Genomic DNA, 15,595 nt, shown 5'->3' with positions numbered 1-15,595 from the left:
AAGAGTACGTTAAGCTTTTGGGGGAGTGACAATAGGAAACATCAAAATGATGGAAAAGCATACTAAGTAATTACAATAACGCCATTGGCGGTCCCCCTTACAAAATACAAGCAAAGCCCACCCATGACACACATGTTGACACCATGAAGACACGTGGTTGGCACTAGGATGGCTCACTGTAGGTGCTTGATGGCACGACGAAGGAGTCACCTGTGACAAGCTGGCACTACTGTTTTTAGCAGCGGTTTTAAATGATTGCCGCTAGAGTGTCTTATTCTAACAGCAGTCGCCATATAGCCCCCCTTCTAAAACTGCCTCTATTTATCAATTTTCCACGGAGATCCAGAGTCACGTTGATAGGCGTGGATAAAATTCTTGTGGGCAAGAGATCTGGAATCACATCCATTGTGGTTACTAGTTAGCTTAAGATTATATTCGTATTTCTTTGTGTTGGAATACTAATATTAATTTTCTAGATTTTCACCAAATACAACTTATATAAATAGGGTGCGATTATGATATGATATCAGAAAAACAACTATCCAATAAATTGAAATCATAAAAGTGGTAGTGAAGCAAGTGCCATTTTATCAAATTTTATAAATGGTCTTTGATTGTTCAAAACTCTTTCCATATCATAGATTTTCCCATTTAACATATGAAACATAAGTCAGAAAATGAGGCGCTCCCAAACGGTCACTATGTGATTATTTGTCGGACATCCCATTATCTACTGGCTACTGATGGGCGTAGTCCTATATAAGGTCGCCATTAAGCTGAATAACTGGCAGTAATTACGTACCCGTTTTGTTAAATACAGGCAAAGAATAAAATCATTTCAGTCCCATTTAACCTGGATAAAACTCTTTCATGACTCGATTCAGAACATAAAATAAATCTGGAAAAAAAAAACATGAATTTAAGATGGGATCTTGGAGTTTTCTCAAGAAGATGACCCAATATTATATTAGCGTATCAGGGAAGGTGAAGCTCTCAGAATCAGCAGATCGGGTCTTGGGTTGGTAGGGCTTGCATATCAGAAACTAGGGCTTGCAAAATCAAAGTTCAAAGTATCAACACGAATCAGCCCGTATTGGTCGATACGTATCGTGCTGATGGCTTCCCGATACACTCTTACAAGGATTGTATCGGGTCAGACCATGGTTCAGAGGGTAGACAAGATTTAAACCGACCCCTTTGAACCGATTTAAAAAAATAAATAAATAAATAAACCATAAAAAAGTACCAATATAGGCCGATATCCCTACTTGTGTATTGGCCTGTGTCGATAGTTTAAACCTTGTACCCAACCATATGAGTAATGGGTTAATACAGGTCAAATGACACATTAGGGTTAGGGAAAAAGGTCGAGATAGGATTTATAACCATGAGTATTTGGATTCAAATCTTTATATCCTCAAAATATTTTGAGATTTATTTTAAAGTAAGTTCAGTTCTAAGGCCAATTTTCTAGATCAGTTCAAGTAGAGTAAACCACTATACCCTGGAACTAAATTAGATGGGATTGATTCCAAAAATTTAGAACCAAACCTTATCTATTTAACATATTGGATAGGGTCGATTCAATACCGGTTTGAGGTCGATTCCACCAGTCCCATCCGATGGTTCACACTTCACATTAAGTCATAAACGATTAAAGTACATGTTTCTTACTTTTTTATGTAAGAGAAAATCTATGCTGCCAGGCATGGTACAACCATATATACCTTAAATCAATATGTATTCAAAATGCATTGTGATATCTCTTAAAAGTACTTTCCAATATTTCGAAGCTTTTTCTGTCAAGCATCCAATACTTAGATCCTTGGGTTTTATAATCTCAGCCCTACTGATCCGGTTGATGGTAACTCTTAAAACTTATCCATTGAACCAGACCTAACCAACCAGTCATAGTTTCAGCTATTTCAAGGAAATGAAACGTAAAACTAGGTACAAGAATCCTGACATAGCTTTATTATTCATTTCAAGGAAATAAAACTTAGGTACAAGAATCCTGACATAGCTTTATTATTCATTGATGATAGCCTGATGGCTAAAAGCATGGATCGCCTGAGAGAGAGAAGAGATTCGTAAAACCAAAAATGACGACATCAAGCATCAGAAACGTAAGGTATACCTAAAAAATAATTTTAAGAAATGTATTGGGATAAACTTTGGATACGTATAGACACGGACAAAAAATCAAGATATATATACATATAAAAGAAAATTCAAATAAATCCTAAAAAATATATTACAAACAATATTTACAAATTTTATATGATTGCAAATAAGTAATTTAAATGTAAAAAAACATAATTTAACAATTTATATAAAGTGTGACATTTCGGGACACAATTAGTAATCATTGAAAAATGATGAAATAACTAAAATGTAAAAAAAACAAAAAAAATACTAAAATGTGAATATCAATTTTCAAAAAACCAATATAATTAATCTTAATATTTATTAGTATATAAATTTTAATAATTAATTCTAACATTTATTAATAAACATTTATCACACATTAAGGAAAGTGAAACTTTACTTAAAATGAAAAATGCATATGATCATAGCAAACAAATATGTGTGGCTCATTAGTGAACTTGTGGTTCTTAAAATCAAGTGACCAAGGTCCAAATCTTGATACAGTTAAAATTTGAAGTTTTACACTAACAAAACAAAATTAATGAGAGGAAATTATTAATTAAAGGGATTAATGAAAGAATTTGAATTAGGAACTAAAATTCAAATTTAAATTTAAATTTGCTTGAGAATAATTGGCTAATTAATGAAAGAGAAATTAGACTTAAATAAAGGAGTAAGACACTAATGAGAGATTCGGTATTAAATATTGATTAACGAAATTAATGATGAACCGAAATGATCAAATGTATCGGGCTGTTTTGGATCTCTATCGGCCAAGCTGATACATACAAAAAGAAATGGAACAAATGATTTATACACATTGTGTACCGGGTTCTTGTCGGAACGATACATATAAGCTGATACAGCCCGATATGTTGCTATATTTTGACCCTTGGACGACATCTAATGCAGATCCTCAAATTACACCCAACAAGGGAAAGGCATAGCGAGAGGCATCATGTAAGCCAAATGGGATAAGAGTGAAACCCTAAAACAAGGGGAAGCAATCAAATACACCACTAAAATTAAAAGGTTCTTAATCAACGAAGAAGACTAAACCACCTATACAAGTGGCAACAAAGCCACAACCATCACTAGATTACATCGACTACACCAGAGTTCAACATTTTCACGGTGCCAAACAACAGTAACAGTCCAGCAGGCAGAAGATGCTCAGCTCAGCCTCAACGGCAGCAAAAAAATGCCTCTGCTACCAAAAGAATATTTGAAGATACAAGCACACCCTATGAAAAAAACCCGACCAAAGAACTTATTCAGGACCTGAGACCTTCACATTCCCCCTTGAGAAGAAAGAATTCCATCCGCCAAGTGTAACTGCAGATCATATAGACAGATAGCTTCCCCTTCCTCCTTTGATATTTAACTACTACACTCATTTGGAACTCATCACCCCAAAATTAGTATGTCCCCATAGGGGGCATGCCAAAAGGTGGCATTGGAGGCATACCCATGCCAGCCATAGGTGGTGGTGGTGCAAAACCTCCACCCATTGAAGCTCCTCCCATCCCTGGCATTGGCGGTGCAGGCAAAGCAAGAGGCAGCAACTGGGCATACATATTCTGCAATGAAAAAAAATGAATAAACCATAATTTCACTTCATCACACATCCAATAGGATAGAATTCTCCAATAAAAAGTGAGGAATCACAGTAGATGAGCCTCCCCCATTTGCATAAGGGTGGGATCTTGGTTCATTTCACAGGCATACCCTAGACCAAAATTTGGCTCATAAATAACTCGATCAAATACGATGCATCTCCATCCATCCATCCAAAAAGACACCGAGGCAAATTAAATGAGACTGACAACCAAATCGGGTATATTCAAGAATGGCTCACACAACCTGCAGTTTTGCAAGTGTGGAGAAGCAAACTGTTCCCCTATGAAAAGCATCCTGCCTACATATGGGAACACAAATACTCCAAGAGAAGCACTAAAGTCATAAAGCAGAGTTCTAATTGACATACCTGTTGTGCAACCATTTCCTTTTCCTCTTTCTCCTTAGCCTTCACTTCACTAAGAGCATTGAGTCTGTCCTTTATAAGTTCATCAACCTTGCTTGTATACTCACGGATAAACTGAAAATACAGATGTGAAGAATAGTGATGAATAACCTTCAAAATTAAATGTAAAAAATAATAATGGTTGAAACAAAGAGATCACCTGCAAGAGATAAGGGAAAGCAAAGTCGACCATATTGTTCATCCAGGCAAGTTCTAATGCAACATCAGGCCGAATTAAATCATAACAAACAAAGAGGCAAGAAGCAAAGCACTCCTTCTTTCCCTGAATATACATCAGACAAAAAAAGCTCAAAATTTTGCAGAACAAAAGAACCCAGGTGAATAGGTGAAATGGTAATTTGTTGGTTAGAACTTTTTAAATCTCTTCCAAGACGGTTAGGAAAATAATTCTATCAGTGTGATTAAAATATTGACTAGGTGTCAACGAGGCAATGGCAATTATCAGGACTAACCAATGGGGGGTAGGCCATACCTCAAACCCATACCCCCCCCCCCAACCCTGGTGGCAGCGGTTCTGGATCTGCCCACACAATTGGTGTCAACTTGCCACATGAATAGATCATGTGGCAAATCACCAGGACTACCTAAAGGGGAGTAGCCCATCCCCCAAACCCATAACCTCCCAACCCTGGTGACAGCGGGTCTGGATCTGCCTAGACAATAGGTGTCAATTTGCCACATGCATAGAGAGGGTCATGTGGCAAATCTTTGGCATGCTCATTTAAGATCACAAATTGTGTATAGATATCGCTCCTAGACAACACATCTAGCAAAAGTAAACTTCCCATCTTGAAAAAACAAACCAAGATGAGAAGGGAGAATAAAGATAGGAAAAGCAAGAAAGGTTAAAAGATGTACCTGCTCAATGAAATAAACAAGCAACTCCTCTGAAAGTTCACGGTCACCAGACTGTGAACATGTTTCCATGGCATCTTTGTAAAGGTTGTCTTTCTTAGACAATGCAATGGACTGTCTCCATCTACCTGCTTTCTTGTAAATATAAGCTGCAATGCGTCTCATCTCAAGAAGCTCATGTTTCTCAACCTGTTCAGACACATTAAGATTTAAGCGAAAATATACACTTTATGGTCAGTCAATAGGGGCTTAGTAAAATTATGCTTACCTTCTGGGCTAGGCCTATTTGATCAAAGTTATCATGCATATCAATTGATTCTCGCAGTCTATCATAGTCCTCCTCCTCAACATAGATCTCATTCAAAGCTTCATTCACAGCAGCAACATTGTTGCTCTGAACTGCTACCATGTATGGCTTCACAAGGTGCAGGTGACCCGCCTGAAACTCAAAGAAACAATTGCATAACCAAGACAATGTTAATCCAGTATACATTTTGAAGCCTAATAAGGGAGTGAAATATGGAAAATCAAATTATCATAAAGAGCACAACCAGACCTTCCGCATTATGTCTACTACACGTGTATGGTCCACACGAAGGGCAAGTACATTGAGAAGATCGTTAATAAGATCAGGATGTTCCTGTAGGTAGAAGTGAACCGCCTTGTAGTAGAGCTCCACATTTGCAACTTTGACTGCAACATCTTTGAATTGCATGTGGTCCCATGCTTCCGGAGAATGGTTCATAATGGTGGTTGCAGCATTGTCAAACTCATCATATTGTATATACAAATAGGTGAGTTCCTTCCAGTGCTGTTGTTCATCACAGGCTCGTATTAGCTTTGGAATGTTAAGACGTGTTGAGAACAGTTTAATGTGTTCCATAAGCTTCTCTGGGCGGTATCTAGCATATAGGACTCCCAACTCGGTAAAGATGCCCATATGTGCGCGCTCCAAGCCCAGACCACTTTCCATGAGAGAGATTAGCTCATTGAAGCATCCTCTGTTCTGGTAATAGTCACTAACCTCCTCCAAGTCATCCACCTAGAACAGCCAACAAAATACTATGATGTAAATATGCATTCAGATCTAATCAATTAGAAAAAGGTAAGCTTGTGCTATACAAACAAAGAATGATCTGAGGGACCAACAATCAAAAGGGTAGGCCGGTGCACAAGGGTACCACCAATGCGGGGTCTGGGGAGGGACCAATGTACGCAGCCTTACCCCTGTACATACAGAGAGGCCGTTTCCAAGATTTGACCTTGGTCATCCAAGTCACAATGGATCAATTGGAAACAGAGGTTGTTTCCAATATGAGGGACCAGTACGTGGAACCAAAAAGAGGTAATTGATATTGAACAATTTGCCATGGTTAACAGAGAAGCTATATAACAAATGACCTTCCAAATCAAAATAACCATTGATAAAGGAGGATGTTTATATATGCACCTGTATTATGATGTTGAGCCCACAAATTTGTGCCAAACGGAACTCTTCAGCATCAACACAAGCAAAGCAAACTTCCTTCCATGTCTTTGAACTATTCGCCTTTCGAGCTGCATCTACTGCACCTTGGAACTGCCTCAACTTCACAAGTGTAATTGCAAGTTTGGCCCAGTTAGAAATAAATGCAAAGATAATCTTTGCAGCCTCATACAGGGCTTCATCATACAAGCGATCACCAACATTTTGGAGATTGGCTACATTTGGCATTAGAATAAATTCCTCAATCTCACCTAGCCTGTCAATCTTGGCATAAGCATAAATCAGTTCACTATCCACCTTGGGCTCCTTCAACTTCTGCCTCACCATCAGAAGATACCTCACCAAGTCATGGTACACATTGGCATCCTCAGCAGCCCGGATGACATCCAAGAATTGAGTGGCATCATCTGCACGGATAAATGATTCAATTGCATCACTCACTAGTCCCTCCCTGAGTTGGGCCTTGGCCACTTGGCTCCAAACAGCATCCTCTTCAACACGGAATGCAAATTCCACGGCTCGTTCAATGCTTTGAATGTTGTCCAAAAGAACATTCACAGCCTGGACATTCAAGTTGAACTTCTTGAAGATAGCAAATGCTTCTTCATATAATTGTGCTTCCACTGCCACCTCTCCAACTGCAGGTCCATCAAAGTTGTCTAACCTATTAATGTAATCCATTACCCTCGATGCATCTGCTTTGATAGCTGTCAGGATCAAGAGATTCTGCAAATTGAAGTTTCCGCTGAAGGCTGAGTTCTGGAGCACAATCTTTTCAAGAAGCTCAATCAACTCATGTGGGAGATCAGCTGTCATGAATGCTTTAACAGCTGCAGAAACTTGCTCAGGGCTCTTGCTTTCAGGCAAGGCAGTAGATACAACTTGATCAATAAGCTGTCTCCTATACACATTATCAGGTCTAAGAATGTTTTCCCAAAGATCAGAATCCATTCTCTCAACAACGTATCTGAAAGGGAAGGAAAGGGTAAGTATAATTCAAAACAAAAAGAAAAGCACAAGGGTACAATAACATGTAACTACTGGATAAATAGTATATAAACCTGGCCTGCAGCTTGAACAATGAATTCTTATTTGTGACATTGATAAGTTCATCATCACACTGTCCTCTTCGGTAAGCAATAACTGCCAGTGTAGGGTCCCGTTTCTCACAATATTTACCCACAACACGTGAATCATAGTATGGATTGGTGGTGAGAAAATGCTCTGGATTGTTATTGCTGTCAATGATGATTTTACCAAGAGCATTATGAACATGTACATCCTGACTTCCCTCGCTCACAAGATGCTCCAGGAACTGAGTGAGTAAACGGAGGCGATTCCTGCAACCAAAAGGCAAAATCATGAGAGGGAGGGAGGGAGGGATGTTGGAAGGGGGAGAGAAAGCGAGAGAACAAACCTTTTCTCACACTCTTCAACAAGGGGCTCCACTGGAAGGAGGGAACGAACAGAAAGAATAAGGCCTTTAATGAAATCTTCTGGGCACTCATCATCAAGCAGCTGCCCTACAACTAGAGGTGCATTTCCAGGGTTGACCTGTTAAGCAAAAAGATTCAAAACATTAGTGAAGGGGTCACTGCTTGGTGCAATGGTAAAATCTTGGGCTGACAAGCATGACAATCCAGGTTCAATTCTGCAAACTTTTACCTTTTGAACATAGCCTTCAATATATCGAAGCATATTGTTTGAATAGAGATAGTGTGTAAGATCTGGAACAAAACCAAAACGATCACAAACATTTATCAATGGTCGTGCATCAGGAAGCTTTGCTTCCATTAGAAAGTTCTTTGTCTTCTCAGGGTCATAGAAATTTGATTCTCTTGTCACACGTTCAACCTCTTTTATTTGTCCAGTTTTAGCAGCTGCTTCGATGTACTTAAAATGAATATCAGGATCCTCACTGTCCCAGTAACAAAAATAACCTAAATAAGCAAAAGAATTTGACTGTAAAAACAAAGAAAAGAGCACTACTTTTATTCCCCAGAGGACATACCTGGAGCTCAAATATGATCCCAGAAAAAAGTACAATCCTTCATATGACTTAAATTGTTCAAAGAGTTTTATACAAGAATCAACACCCAATTGCTCACAATATTCTTTTGCAGTCTGCAAGAAACATACTGGTGAGACTAGATTAAAGAATTGGAATAATAAAATACTAGATAAAGAACAGAAAGTTACCTGCACAATTATCTGCAGATTTCCTCTAAGATTAGTAAGTAAAAGGTCCTTCATGCACTCCAGTGCCCACTCTCTGGAAAGGGTCCCAAAGAACTCTACAAGTGACTGGAAAAATATGCAAATTTAGTAACAAATTTTCACTTCCACAAACCAAATAAGAGAAAATGTTATAACATTGAAGCACACAAACCTGTGGTTCAATGGCATGTGTATTCACAATCACACGTTTGATATCTGGCAACTCAGTATAATGCTGCATGAAGAAACCATGTTTAATCCAAGGAAAAGTGGTAGCTCTCTTTAACACTGAAGTTCCCATTTACAATTTTCAAGCACACACTTTACCTGAAGAGCACGCATGTACAAACCAGCTTTCTCACAAAGTTGAGCAATTCGAGGACGATCATAGTGACTAAACATTCCATTAGCTAAAATAGCATCCGCTACATTTGGAAATGTCACTAGATTGATCTCCAAGACCTGAACAGAGGACAAATGTCATGGAGGCTGACTACATGAGTGAAAATGAGAAACACATAGTATAAGCTTGATTAAAAAGCAATAACCTTTGTCTGAAGGTATCCATGCTCTGGCAAATTTGGCTTCAGAACATCTAGCAAAAATGCTGTTGCCTCACGGATCATGTTCCTCTGGAGTAAAGAATACCAAAAACAATTGTAAGACAATTACATGAAAGAAAATGTGCAATAAGAGGAGAAAGAATAAAAGCAGTTGTTAGCCAAATGAAGCATGAACTGCAAAGCAAGCACAAATTTTTCCACTTAAATACAATATCAGATAGCCAACCAAACATAATTTCACCCTACTGTCAAACTAACCCTCCTCCCTTCCAAAGAAAAAAAAAAAGATGAAATGCAGAGCACAAAAGATGAACCTGAAGGAAGAGATCGGTGATCGTATTGTAGTCAACTGGGCAACCACCCTCCATTTGTGACATCATAAGTGCAAAGTTAACAGCACCCTGCCATCCAGAAATAAATTCTGAGCTATTGTTCAAAAGAAATATGCTTCAGTGAAATTTATTTTAGCAAAGCATGTAAAATGCAGGAAGAGGGCTGCCATCCACCAGATGTTTGAAATAGCCAATTTTCAAGGGTTCAAGTTTCACCTTAACAGTTCATCAAATTGAAAACAGAAAAAGATATGAAATTGCTCAAAATATTTTTAGGCAACATAAATAAAGTACCTGTGGATCGGATCTCAGAATTGTTTGCAGAAGGAATAGATAGTCAGGTGTGTATCCAACCTGTATTATGCAGAAATCATGTCCTTTGAGTATTAGCACTCAATGATATAAAGAAAAAGGTCGAAAAAAATAATAAAGAAAAAGATAAATTCTTCATTAGCTGTATTTTCCCAAACTTTCAAAACAATAAAAGTCATGTTTACAGGATGTGGGATAACTGCCAACATGCAAAACATACAACAATTACCTGCTTCGAGTATATGAGAATTTTGTCAAATTCTCTTCGTTCAGCAAAAGCTGCAACAACCTTTGGGGTGGCCCTAGCTTTGATGTATATTTTCAGAGCAAGATCATTATCCACAGTCTACAAAGGAAACATGCATCAAGATACCAAAAATGAGAAGAAAGGAATCATCAAACCAAATTAAAAGTAAAGGATGCAAACTGAATGCAGAGAAATAGGATGCAGTTTTTATAATATATAAATGTTGCAGGAGAGTCTCTACTAAATTTCTCATAGAAGTAGTATAACAAAGTACAATTTCAAATTCACAACCAAACCTTCACAAGATCTCCAAGCTCCTCACTACACTCAAGCTTGTCTTCAGCTAACCAATTCTCCAGAAGATTCTTTTTATTCTGATTCACAACAAGGCGGGACAACTCCAGCGACTCAAATGGATTAAGTTTCCCTCTAGTCAAGAGAGTTCCAAAATACTGCAATAGAGGTGGCGTTTGTCCAGCTTGCACAGGAACACTCTGCAAAATATAAGTAAAATAAGTTGAACTGGATTAAACCTTTTCCAAAATTTCTAAGACAATAAAACAAGGAATAATAGTAATTTCTTGTTTCTTTAACAAAAGCATTATATCCAAGAGAGCAAATGACAAACCCTTAATTAAAAGAAACATGCCTTCAAGGTTGAGTATAGTCTGACACAGAAGGTATTATCAGCAGTAAGGAAAACAAAACAAAAAAGAACCCAGGCTAACAGCGATTTATCCTTACTTAAAGACATTCAGTCCAAGAAACCCCATATGATTAGTAGTTGCAATAAGGCCGGTCTTGAATCATTAAAAAGTAGAGGTATTTGCTTGGCTGGTTGCATTGTACAGCAACCTTATGCAAGATAACTTGAAAAGCAGAGGAATCCAGTTAGAGAAAAGATGTTATTTGTGTGAACGTGCAGAGGAAGAAGTTCATCTATTAGTTGGTTGTGGCTTTTCCACTCGGGATTTCCTATTCACTTTTCCTACCTACTCTCTACCCATCGTGAATTGGAACAACACATCTCTATTATGAATTAAGAGATGTGTGGCTCCAATTCACAGCGGGTAGAGAGTGGGTAGGAAAAGTTTGTACGGAATCTGGGCCTGGCTTTTCAAAGTACATCCAGAGTTTCTTCTTCAGGTTGTTTGTTGTGGTTATGTGGGTTCCAAGAATTCCCAAGGAGATTCTCTCAGACTTTCCGGTTTAGAATGGAAATAAGAAAGTTAAAATTGTTTGGTCTTGTGTGCCATTTGGGATTCACTAGGATGTTTGGAAACAAAGGAATAGGAGATTTTTTGTGAAGAACCAATGAAGAGATGTGTTCAGTCATTGGGAGGAGAATTTCGAATTTGATTTTGATTCTTCCAGAATTTTCAGGTGTTACAAGAGAGTTGTTTGGGACCAGCTTTTGGAAATCTTTGGAGCTGGATTGGAGGGATTGATGTATTGTACCTTTTTTTGTCTTTTCTTTTTGTTGGACGACTTCTCATTACCTCTTCGGTTGTGCTTGTCTTACTTTTAATGATTTTTTGTATTTGTCTCCATAAAAAACAAAACAAAACAAAACAAAGGATCAAGAAAAATAGAAATTTCGTGTTTAAAAGTATAGAAAACAAATGGCAATAAATCATATAAAAGAAACAGACATTCAAGGCAGGACTTGGTCTAAAGAAAAAGGGCATCATTAGCAGTGTGGCAAGTACACAGGAAACCCATGAAGAACAATAGGGAATTGGAGTGTCACTTTTTTATCCATTTTCACTTTGCTTTTATGATTTGGTACCAACTCCAGATGTTTTTTGGTATCAAGTTTAACATTTTGTGGTGTCTGCATGGCACCTTGTCTGGCAGAAAGAAGGTTTGCAAAGATATGTATTTGGGAGTATCTTTAAATGCAAAGGTCACTCCAAGAGATTATCAATTTAGTTGTAACTAATTTCCACTAATGAACTATTCAAGTGCATAATATGATAATAGTTGAATCTTGAATGTGAAAAATTAGTTCTGTTCATTCAAGGGTCTGGCATACCATGCAGGAACTGTTTATTTTTGGTCCCTTCCCCAGGATGACACCATCAAATTGAAATCTAATGTTTGATCTATTTGGACCCTGGGGACAACAGGAACTGGAGATGTTTCTAGAAACAGTGGGGCCACCATGATTTAGTACTTATTATCCTAGGCAGAGAACAATCAACAATTGTGCAAGAGACAAGGTCCTTGAACCTTTCCCATGGCCTCCAACATTTATATCACTTTGGTTATGATGAGCTTTAGTGCAGAGCAGGATACTCTATCAGCTGATCATATGGTTCCTCAAATGACCTGCGTGTTCAATACTTTCATATTATCAAACAGTCATTTTTAGGTGGCTAGACAGAACATACAAATGCAAAAATGTGCTAACGACTTGGCAAACAGTCTCACAAACAGCGGTGTCACAAGGTTGGAAAAATTTTTCAATCTGATCATTTATTTTTCTTCATTATGTTGCCAACATTTTGCTTCATTATTTTTCTTCAAAGCCACTGCATAAATTTTTCTTTCTCTTTATAAACAAAATACATAGCCATAGCAAATGAGCAAATATAGCAACAATATTATAATAAACTTATAGAAGCTACACAAATAAAATCTGTTATAAGTCATATAAAAATTACAGTACCTGAAACTTTGCAACAGTATCAGGAGTACGAAGAATTCCCTGTGGAGACTCTGCAGCAAGCTCTGCAGCTTCCTTATATTTAGTCTGAGCAAACAGTTCTTGGAATCGCTGCACAACCTGAGTAATAGAAAGATAAGTTATAAATAGGCATGTTTTTAATATGGAATTTAAGTACATGACACATAAGACTAACAGCATCTTTACAATAAGACCTAATAAGCAGTTCATACATACAACACTCAGACATCATACACCAATAATTAGGAGATTTATACCAAAAATAACTGATAAAAAAAGATTTAAACAATAAATTTTGAAGCATTAAATAAAACATTACTATTGCTGGTATGAGAGCATCAGAACACTGGGTTGAAGTCTGAGTGTGACCACTTTGTGCAAAAAATACCAAAGGTTATGACTCTATCTAGTCTACCTCTCAAGACCCCAGATAACTGGGACCAACATTGGGTAATGGCCTTTATTACTTGTATGACTCATCACTCATGCTTGTAGTCCTCACCATCTGAAAGACCTGGTTTTCTTTCTTTGTTCCTTTTTGTTCTTTTGAGAAACCTAATAGTAAATTCATTTCATAAGGGTCGAAACGAACCCTCAAAATATACAGTGAAACACTGTATAAACATATACAAATGCTCTTCTGCAAAAAAGGAAAAAGCAGCAGGAAGAGAGATGCTCTTGGCTCATCAAAAACAGCAACAGAGAATGGAAAGTGACACTTCTGAACAGCTTAAACACAAAAGCCAAGAAAAAAACAACCCCACAACTTTTCTAATAGCTTAATCCTCCTGAGACACTTTCTTATTGAAGATACGAGAGTTTCTTTCAATCTATATCGACCATACTGCAGCTGCTGAAAATACTTTCCAAACTGCCCTTCCACTAGCATTTGTCCCCCTATTCTCCAGCTTTTTGCCATCTCTCCAAGAGACTCAGGAAATACCCAGCTCAACTCCAGCCTTGGTAAGAAAAAAGGCCAGATTCTCCTGCTGAATTAGCGAAGGATAAAAAGATGGTCTACAGATTCCCAGTCACTGGAACATAACGCAAAACCATTGGAAGGGTTTCTCTTTTTAACTTTTCCTTTTTATCAAGGATGAGGTGATGTGAAAAAATAAAATTAAAAAAAAATAACATTTGGGCACTTTTCAGGAATATGTCTTGTACATATTTCTCAGAATGGCAAATCATTGGAGAAAGAACAAGAAGGCATTCTCTGGGATCATTTGTTCTCTTTTTTTCCTTCCTTTTTCATTCTTCAATGTTGTGCTGAAGAGATGGATTGCCAATTCTGACTAACAACCTAACCCCATAGGCAGATCAACCAAAGTTATGATTGAATATCAAAATCCCTACAAAGAAATCAAACTTGGCATCCTAAGAAAGTCAGGCATAAAATTAAAGATTCCCTGCATTCTCCAGGAATCAATAATAATCAGGAATTTCAATTAAGTGGAAAGAAATAGAAATAGAGGATCACTTTACCAAATTCTCCGCCCCGGGAAGGTTTCCTCTTTTGGCAAGATTAACAGCAAGCTCTAGATTGTTCAACTGTAACAGTCAATGAAGAGCATTTATCAACAGAACAAATAACTAGCTGCAATCAACCAGAAAAAACAATAATTCAATCTTCTATAGCACAAAAGAGAAGATTATACATGCCTGACCACTGACAAAAGGAACAATCATTGCTTCATTGACAGTAGCCAATAACACCTGGCCTCGTCTATTCACAGCATAGAATCCACCAACTGAAGAAGCTTCAGTTGTCAAAAATATAGGATCTGGACTAATACGATTTCTATAAACTGCAGAAGCAGTCTCCAAGTCATATACAAATAAAAGACCAAGCTTTGTAATTACATATATCAAACTGTACTTGTGGGATATCTGCAAAATAAGACAGAAACTTGGCATTGGTCTACATTTCATTGGAACTTAGTGCAAGTATAGTTGGTTAAAGAATATGCCTGCATTGCCACAGGGAAGTCATCAGCAAAATCTGGAGGGAAGAAAAGATCTGCTTGCTTCTTAGTAAAAGCTGGTTTGCCTGCTCCCAAGATTTCACACATCAGTAATGCATCACTAATTGGATGTTCAAGATAGCAAGATAACCAAAGAGAAGTGATTTTCAATATAAAAGAAATATGATATCACAGTTCAGAAGCTGAAAACACATCATTTCCCAAATCCACAACATGAAAGAAAATCATTGAGCATATACAGAGTTCAGATCTGCTGACCAGTGACCACAACACATTGCTGTCAACGCTCATCCAGCTGCAGTTCAAGAATATTGGCAGTGTAAAGTACAACCAATGTTCCAAATGTGCAGTTGGGGTGAACGTGGCTAGAAATGTGTTGTGGGAAGCAGATCCGAACTCTATACAGAGAAAAAATGCAAGAGGATCAGTATATATATATATATATTCTTTTTTTGTAGACACATTGCAATACAGTAAAAACAATCAACTCAATTTGTAATTTCAGGATATGTCGGAAGAAGGTTAACAAAAAACATAAATCAAATGATAATTCTGAACAATATTGCTTCTTTCCGCTATATATATATATATATATAACTCTTTCTCCCCTTTATAATAAATAAGTACAAGAACTATAAGGATAAATGCAAAGGGGTAATTGTTGGTTCAGTATCTGGATAAGCTAGTAATTTCTTATCACCAGCTTTTCCACTCTTC

The 15,595-nt window shown here is 37.4% G+C and overlaps 1 protein-coding gene across 1 annotated transcript in view; it reads right to left on the bottom strand.

Moving 5' to 3' along the window:
- Positions 1 to 3,109: 3,109 nt before the first annotated feature.
- The window catches only part of LOC104602563 (clathrin heavy chain 2-like), a 29,966-nt gene continuing 17,480 nt past the window's right edge, over positions 3,110 to 15,595 (bottom strand). The window contains exons 8-30 of the mRNA XM_010266290.3: positions 14,864 to 14,943; positions 14,556 to 14,783; positions 14,379 to 14,444; positions 12,876 to 12,992; positions 10,501 to 10,698; positions 10,187 to 10,303; positions 9,940 to 9,999; positions 9,628 to 9,714; positions 9,299 to 9,382; positions 9,078 to 9,212; positions 8,923 to 8,985; positions 8,733 to 8,837; positions 8,545 to 8,657; positions 8,199 to 8,451; positions 7,951 to 8,087; positions 7,595 to 7,873; positions 6,498 to 7,500; positions 5,604 to 6,089; positions 5,316 to 5,486; positions 5,051 to 5,236; positions 4,332 to 4,454; positions 4,136 to 4,246; positions 3,110 to 3,728 (exon numbers count right to left, since the gene is read on the bottom strand). Of these exons, the coding sequence (XP_010264592.1) occupies positions 3,567 to 3,728; positions 4,136 to 4,246; positions 4,332 to 4,454; positions 5,051 to 5,236; positions 5,316 to 5,486; positions 5,604 to 6,089; positions 6,498 to 7,500; positions 7,595 to 7,873; positions 7,951 to 8,087; positions 8,199 to 8,451; positions 8,545 to 8,657; positions 8,733 to 8,837; positions 8,923 to 8,985; positions 9,078 to 9,212; positions 9,299 to 9,382; positions 9,628 to 9,714; positions 9,940 to 9,999; positions 10,187 to 10,303; positions 10,501 to 10,698; positions 12,876 to 12,992; positions 14,379 to 14,444; positions 14,556 to 14,783; positions 14,864 to 14,943 (4,364 nt within the window). The 3' untranslated portion in view covers positions 3,110 to 3,566. The remainder of the gene's footprint in view (positions 3,729 to 4,135; positions 4,247 to 4,331; positions 4,455 to 5,050; positions 5,237 to 5,315; positions 5,487 to 5,603; positions 6,090 to 6,497; positions 7,501 to 7,594; positions 7,874 to 7,950; positions 8,088 to 8,198; positions 8,452 to 8,544; positions 8,658 to 8,732; positions 8,838 to 8,922; positions 8,986 to 9,077; positions 9,213 to 9,298; positions 9,383 to 9,627; positions 9,715 to 9,939; positions 10,000 to 10,186; positions 10,304 to 10,500; positions 10,699 to 12,875; positions 12,993 to 14,378; positions 14,445 to 14,555; positions 14,784 to 14,863; positions 14,944 to 15,595) is intronic.

The sequence above is a fragment of the Nelumbo nucifera genome, chromosome 2 (assembly GCF_055504915.1).
Source record: "Nelumbo nucifera cultivar China Antique chromosome 2, China Antique-T2T, whole genome shotgun sequence".
Classification (NCBI taxonomy): Eukaryota; Viridiplantae; Streptophyta; class Magnoliopsida; order Proteales; family Nelumbonaceae; genus Nelumbo; species Nelumbo nucifera.
Note: the sequence above shows the minus strand (reverse complement) of the source record. Positions and strands in the feature narration are given on the sequence as shown.